Genomic DNA, 7,933 nt, shown 5'->3' with positions numbered 1-7,933 from the left:
AAAAGTTGTTAAAAGGGTATCCAAATGTTCTGTTTCTTCCTCTTAAGTAGCTACTAAGATGCACTATACAAGTTGACCCAGGTAAGGAAAAGAGCAAGTACATTTCAAGGCTCAGCTCACTTGTTGATTAGCTGTAATTCCCTGGGCATGTGACCCCGCCTACTTGAGCCTGGTTCCCTGTCCATAAAATGCGCAAATACTGGGGAGGGTGGGTCCTGGAGCGTTATCCAATCAGTGGCGCTGTCGTGGGACCCACCCAATCAGACGCGCAGTTGGAGAGGGGGCCGTGGCTTCCGGCTTTTGGCGGGGCCTTTGTCTCCAGCTCCCGCCAGAGCTTGGGACCGGCCTCTGCTTTTCCGCGTCCTCCACCTCGGGAACCCCTGGTGACTTTGTCGCAGCCTCCGTTACCCTGTGATCTGCAGGTCCTGGGAGACGCACAGCTAAGATGCCCGGACATCCTGGAAGCTGGGAAATGGTGAGTGTGCGGGGTCAGGCATCCCGAGAGGGGAGAGCAGGCTGTGAAAGTCGAGGGACCCGCCTCCTCACAGTCCGCTCCTGATCCCTGGTCGCTGGCGCAGCTCCGCCCCAGGCCCCTCTGGCTGCAAGATGGCGGCTGGTCCCGCAGCCGAGACTCCCGCGTCCCTCCCCATTCCTGCGCGGTACCCTGTCTGGAGCTCTCTGGTCAGCTCTGCACCGGCAGCCCCGAGTATTTCCCAGATTGTTCAGGGATGACCGGCGAATGATCGGGGCAGAATCCCGACTCGGTGTGTGCGCAGGAGGGGCTGCGGCCCTGGGGTCTTCAGTTTCTGTTGTTAATTTTTTTTTTTTTTTTTTTTTTTTTTGAGAGGGAATCTTGCTATGTCGCCCAGGCTGGAGTGTAGTGGCGCGATCTCGGCTCACTGCAACCTCGCCTCCAGGTTCAAGCGATTCTCCTGCCTCAGCCTTCTGAGTAGCTGGGATTACAGGTGCGCACCGCCAGGCCTGGCTAATTTTTATTTATTTATTTATTTTTACTAGAGATGGGGTTTCACCATGTTGGCCAGGCTGATCTCGAACTCCAGACCTCAGGTGATCCGCCCGCCTCGGCCTCCCAAAAGTCCTGGGATTACAGGCGTGAGCCACCGCGCCCGGCCTCTTAGGATCATTTCTGAATCTCACACTCGGAGGCTGTCAAAAGTTGGATAATTGACTCTCATATGTGGGCCTGGTCCACAGGTGGGTTGGTTACTCTCAGACCAAGATTCAGTACACATGTGAGGCTGTGACTGCACTGAAAAGCACAGCCCACAGACAAAACTGTGGCTCTCTTGCAATACTGTCAACCATTGAGATTGTGACTCACGTACTTAGACCCAACATACAGGAGGTGTTGACCCTCATACCTGGAACCTGGACATGTGTGGAATTTCTAATCTCATTCCTGGACTTTCCTGCAGGTAAGATTGTATGCGTCCACTAAGCACCTTAGTGATTTGACTCTCCTGCCTTGGCCCAGCCCACAGATGGAGATTGTTACATACCGCTTGACTTTGCACCTTGAAGATGTGACTTTTTTCCAGCTTTGGTGATGCCCACAGATGGCATTGTGACACATAGCTGGGCCTTTCACTGAGGTGACAGGAGTCTTTTTTCTTGCCTTGGCACTGTCCACAAGGTGCATTGTTACATATTGCTAAGTCCTGCACTCAGGTTATGTGACTCTCCTTTTTTCCCTAGTCCCTGAATATTTTGGACGTTAGGACATGTTACTAGATCTAACACCTATAAAATAAGAGGCTCCCGCCCAGGCCCTTTCTTTTTCTTGTTTTTGTTTGTTTGAGACAGAGTCTCGCCCTGTCTCCCAGGCTGGAGTGCAGTGGTGCTATCTCGGCTCACTGCAACTTCCGCCTCCCGGGTTCAAATGATTCTCCTGCCTCAGCCTCCTGAGGTGCTGGGATTACAGGTGCCTGCCACCACGCCCGGCTAATTTTTGTATTTTTAGTGGAGACAGGGTTTCACCATGTTGGCCAGGCTGGTCTGAACTCCTGACCTCGTGAGCCACCGTGTCTGGCCCTGCCAGGCCCTTTCTACAGAGGGTCTTGTGACATATCTCTGCATCAATCACTTAGGAGAGTGACTCTCCATTTTTGCCTGCACTCTGCCTACAGGAAAAATTGTGACTTATCACTAAACTCAGGTAATATGTCTCTCCTGCCTGGGCCTGGACCACAGAGAGCATTGTTATCCATTGCTGGGCTCAGCACCCAGGTGATGTGACTCTGCTGCCTGTGTCCTGCTTTCAGGGGAAGTTTGTAACATATTCCTGGCTAAATATTCAGGTGATGTGATACTCCTGTCTGGTCTCTGCCCTCAGAAAAGACTGTGACATATTCCTGGCCCAAAACCCATGTGATGCGACTCCTCTCTCCCTATTCACAGGTGGGATTGTGAATTATAGCTTGGCCCAGTTCGCAGGTGCAATTATGACTCTTCTACCTTCGACCAGCCAGTAAGAGATGCTGCCTCTTATAGCTAGGCTTAGGGTTATGAGTATTATCCTGGGTCTCTTTCTTGTACAAATGTCATAGAGAATTACTTTTTTTTTTTTTTTTTTTTGAGACGGAGTTTTGTTCATGTTGCCCAGGCTGGAGTGTAGTGGTGCAATCTCGGCTCACTGCAACCTCTGCCTCCTGGGTAATTTTTATATTTTTAGTAGAGATAGGATTTTGCCATGTTGGCCAGGATGCTCTTGAACTCCTGACCTTAGGTGATCCACCCACCTCAGCCTCCCAAGGTGTTGGGATTACAGGCATGAGCTACCATGCCCAGCTGAGAATTACTTTTTTTTTTTTTTTTGAGACAGGGTTTTGCCCTTGTTGCCCAGGCTGGAGTACAATGGAGAGATCTTGGCTCACTGCAACCTCCGCCTCCTGGGTTCAAGCGATTCTCCTGCCTCAGTCTCCTGAGTAGCTGGGATTACAGGCGTGTGCCACCACGCCTGGCTAATTTTGTATTTTGAGTAGATACGGGGTTTCTCAGTGTTGGTCAGGCTAGTCTAGAACTCCTAACCTCAGGTAATCTGCCCGCCTCAGCCTCCCAAAGTGCTGGGGTTACAGGCGCCAGCCACCGTGCCCAGCCAAATTACCACTGTTTTGAATACTATATAAATCTGTCGTGGTACAGAGAGTGTCATTATAGAGTTCAGCAAGCAGGTGAGATTGTGTTTCTTCTTTACCCACCCCACCAACCATTAGAATTGTCACCCTCACACAGTGATGGAGCCCACTGGTGAGGTCCTGAATCCCATGCACAGACACAGTCCACAGTTAAAATTGTGGCTGTTATATGTGAACATTCTGCAGGAGTTTGAATAATGACTCATTTCTAAATCTAGTTCATAGGTGAGAATTTTTCAATCTGAACCAATGAGAAGTCTATCTTCCTGAGGACATGTTGACTCTCATACCTGGGCTGAGGGCCAGAGCAAACGTAGCTCAGAAGAGAGACGGAGGCTCTTATGCACAGGTTCAGTTCATTGGTGAAATTGTCACTAGCGTACTTAGACCCAACATAGAGAACGTGGTGACTCTCATACCTAGAACTGGGACCTGTACGGGATTAATTCATCACTGGACCTTCCTGCAGGTGTGGTTGTGACATTGGCCAGCACCTGAGTGATTTCAGTTTCCTGTCTGGTCCCAGCCCAAAGGTAAAATTGTAATATATCACTGATCCCAGCACCTAGGTGATATGACTCTCCTCTTTTTATGGGACCCCACAAATTTTGGGTATTGTAAAATATTACTGAATCCTGCACCCATGTTATGTGACTCTCCCACCTGTGCCCTACATGTTGTGCCATATTATGGCACAATATGTCACATTAGAAATTGTTACATATGGCCGGGGATGGTGGCTTATGCCTGTAATCCCAGCACTCTGGGAGGCTGAGATGAGCGGATCACTTGAGGTCAGGAGTTCAAGACCAGCCTGGCCAACATGGTGAAACCCCATCTCTACTAAAACAGTACAAAAATTAGCCGCCTGTGGTGGCGCATGCCTGTAATCCCAGCTACTTGGGAGGCTGAGGCAAGAGAATCACTTGAATCCGGGAGGCGATGGTTGCAGTGAGCCAACATCACACCACTGCACTCCAGCCTGGGCAACAGAGCAAGACTCTGTCTCAAAACAACAACAACAACAACAAATTGTTACATATAAGGCGGGGCACAGTGGCCTCAGGCCTGTAATGCCATCAGTTTGGAAGGCTGAGGCGGGTACATCACCTGAGGTCAGGAGTTCAAGACCAGTCTGATCAATATGGTGAAACGTCTCTACTAAAAATACAAAAATTAGTCGGGCATGGGGGTGTGCGCCTATAGTCCCAGTGACTCGGGAGGCTGAGACAGGAGAATTGCGGGACATGGAGGTTGCAGAGCCAAGATGCGCCACTGCACTCCAGCCTGGGAGACAGAGCAAGACTCTGTCTCAAAAAGTAAAAATAAAAATAAAGAAATGGTTACATATTGTTGGGTCCAACACCCAGGGGATGTAACACCTTTTCTCTGGACCCTGCCTACATGGAGCTTTGTGACGTAACTCAATGATGCCCATCACCATGGTGATGTTACTTTTTTTTTTTTTTTTTTTCGGAGACAGAGTCTCGCTCTGTTGCACAGGCTGGAGTGCAATGGTGTGATCTTGGCTCACTGCAACCTCTGCCTCCCAGGTTCAAGCGATTCTTCTGCGTTAGCCTCCTGAGTAGTTGGGACTACAGGCATGTGCCACCACACCCAGCTAATTTTTGTATTTTTAGTAGAGATGGGGTTTCAGCATGTTGGCCAGGCTGGTCTCGAACTCCTGGCCTCAAGTGATCCACCCTCCTCAGCCTCCCAAAGTGTTGGGATTATAGGTGTGAGCCACCGCGCCCTACCAGTAATGTTACTTTCTTCTCCTGCCTGGTCTCTGCTTACAGAGACCTAGCATCAAGGTGATGTGACTCTTATTTTTCTTAGGCCCTTCATATTTGTGTATTGTGACATATTGCTCAGCTGAACACCTAAAGGTTGGGAGTCTCCTACCTGGGCCCTTCCTATAGGGAGCACTGTGACATGTCCCTGCCTTCATCATCTAGGAGATGTGACTCTCCTCTTCTGCCTGCACCCTGCCTACAGGGACAATTGAGGCACATTGCTGTGGCCAGCAACCAGATGCTGTGTCTTTTCTGCATGGGGTCTTTATTACAGAAATGATGGTTGACATGGCTGAGCCCAGCATCCAGGTGATGTGACAGTCTTCTTCTGTCTGGTCCCTGCATACAGGAACATTGTAGCATATTGCTACGCCCAGCACCTAGCTGATGGGATTTTTCCCTGGTTTTAGGTTTTGCCTGCAGCAGACATTGTGAAATATTGCTAGGCCCTGCACTGACATGTGAGTCTTCTGCCTAGGATTTGGCCACTTGGGCCATTGTGACATATTGCTGGGTCCAACAGCCAGGTGATACAACTTTTATGCCTGGACCCTGCCTATGGGTGGCATTTTGAAATGTCTGTGCACCAGTCACACAGGTGATTTGACTCTCTTGTCTTACCTGGCTTCTGCTCACAGGAAGTTTTGTGACATTTTGCAGCACATAGCTGATTTGATTTTTTTTTCCTTAGTTTTTCCTCCAGGGAAGATTGTGAAATATTGGTGAACCCAGCACCAAAGTGGTGTTACTCTATTTTTTTCTTAGCCCTGCTCACATAAGACATTGTGACATGTTGCTGGGTTTTATACCCAAGTCATGTGAGTTTCCTGCCTGGACCATGCTTACAGAAAACATTTTAACACATATCTAAGCTCATCAACTATTTTATATGACTCTCCTCTTTTATCTGGGCTTTGTCCATAGATCAGATTGTAATATATCTTTGAGCCTGGGTTGTGCTAACAGAAAAGAGAGTGACTTATTGTTTGGCCCAGCACACAGGTGATGTGATTCTTATGCTTGGTCCCTGTTTCAAGTGGTCATTGTAACATAACTCTGGGCCAATCACCTAAATAATAGGTCTCTCCTTTTTATTTCTGAATCTGTCCACAGTAGGAAATGTGAGATATCGCTTGGCCCAGCACTCATGTGATGTGACTCCTCTCACGCCTAGGCCCTGCCCACTGTAGTGATTGTGCTACCAGCTCCTATATTATCTGACTCTTGTCTTCTTCCCGAGCCCTGCAAACAGGTAGCACTAGGAAATATCCCTGGGCCTTTCACCTAGGTGATGTGACTTTTCTGCCTGGACTCTCCTTATCCAGGTATTATAACATGTTGCTGGATGCAGCATTTAGGTAATGTGACTTCTTCTCTACTGCTTGGACTCTGAACAAAAAAAAAGATTTAGATGTATCACTGGGCCCAGCACCTACATGATGGGACTCTTCTCTTGTCCGGGCCCTGTATACATTTTTTTTTTTTTTTTTTTGAGATGGAGTTTCACTCGTTGCCCAGGCTGGAGTTCATTGGCACAATCTCGGCTCATCTCAACCTCTGCCTCCCAGGTTCAAGCAACTCTCCTGCCTCAGCCTCCCGAGTAGCTGGGATTACAGGATGCACCACCACACCCGGCTAATTTTGTATTTTTAGTACAGACAGGGTTTCTCCATGTTGGGCAGGCTGGTCACAAGCTCCCGATCTTAGGTGATCTGCGCGCCTCAGCCTCCCAAAGTGCTGAGATTACAGGCGTGAGCCACCGCGCCTGGCCCCTGCATACATATTGTGACATGTAGCTGGGTCTATCACCAAGGAGTCTCCTACATAAGCCCTGGCTATGAGAGTATTATGACATATCTTTTCATTCATCACCTAGGTGATATGACTCTTCTTCAGCCTGCACCCTGCCAAAAGAGGATTGTGATGTATCATTGGACCCAGCACCTAGATGATGTAACTCTCATCTTTTCCCTGGACCTTGCATATTTTGGGTATTGTTACATATTACTGGGTCTGACATTAGGGGATGAGAGGTCCCTGCCTGGGCCTGCCCACAGGGGGCGTTGTGACATATTTTGACATCCATCAATTATAATATGTGACTTTTCTCACCTACATGCACCATGCCCCTGAAAAACATTGTAACACACCACTGGGATCAGCAACCAGATAATGTGTCTCACCTCTCAGGGTATTGCTCATAGAGAGCACTGTAACATATTGTTGGGCCCTGCACCCAGGTTGTGTAACTTGCTGCCTGTGCCCATCTTACAGGAAGAGATGTTAAGGCATCCCTGGCCAAGCACCTAGGTGATGTGACTCTCCTGTCTCGTCCTTGCCCTCAAAAAAGATAGTGACATATCTCTAGACCAGCCCCAGGTGATGTGACTCTCCTGCTCACTCCTTACCCATAGGTGTAATTGTAACATTGTAACATATATATATAAAACACACATATATATGTTATATATGCACATATATAACATGTAACATATAACATGTTATATACAACATGTATGTAACATACATATAACATACATATATATTTTTTTGAGACAGAATCTTGCTCTGTCGCCCAGGCTGGAGTGCAGTGGAGCAATCTCGGCTCACTGCAAGCTCCGCCTGCCGGGTTCATGCCATTTTCCTGCCTCAGCCTCCCAAGTAGGTGGGACTACAGGTGTCTGCCACCATGCCCGGCTAGTTTTTTGTATTTTTAGTAGAGACGGGGTTTCACCATGTTAGCCAGGATGGTCTCGATCTCCTGACCTCATGATCCGCCTGCCTCAGTCTCCCAAAGTGCTGGGATTACAGGTATAAGCCACCTTCCCGGCCCTTGTCATATATATTTTGCCTGAGCTTATGAATTACTATGATGATTCTCATACCTTGGACCAGGCAATAAAAGAGATACACCTTGCCTAGCTAGGCTTGGGAAAACAAACATTCTAAGTTTCCTTTTTTTTTGCAAAGGTCATGGAGAAT

At 48.3% G+C, this 7,933-nt stretch overlaps 1 protein-coding gene across 8 annotated transcripts in view; it reads left to right on the top strand.

Moving 5' to 3' along the window:
* The first annotated feature begins 235 nt into the window (after positions 1 to 235).
* Positions 236 to 7,933, top strand: part of ZNF43 (zinc finger protein 43) — a 47,560-nt gene continuing 39,862 nt past the window's right edge. For 2 of the 8 annotated variants that reach the window (XM_063658851.1, XM_063658849.1), the window contains exons 1-3: positions 326 to 475; positions 1,351 to 1,436; positions 6,828 to 6,942. Coding sequence is in view for 1 of the 8 variants with exons in the window: in XM_054465147.2 (XP_054321122.2) it covers positions 446 to 475 (30 nt within the window). In the remaining 7 variants the exon portion in view is untranslated. Of the gene's footprint in view, positions 476 to 1,350; positions 1,437 to 1,971; positions 6,943 to 7,933 lie in introns of those variants that run through there. The other 6 variants (XM_063658855.1, XM_063658854.1, XM_063658852.1 and 3 more) reach the window with 6 other exon arrangements.

Source organism: Pongo pygmaeus, chromosome 20 (assembly GCF_028885625.2).
Source record: "Pongo pygmaeus isolate AG05252 chromosome 20, NHGRI_mPonPyg2-v2.0_pri, whole genome shotgun sequence".
Lineage (NCBI taxonomy): Eukaryota > Metazoa > Chordata > Mammalia > Primates > Hominidae > Pongo > Pongo pygmaeus.
This window is presented reverse-complemented; position numbering and strand designations above follow the sequence as displayed.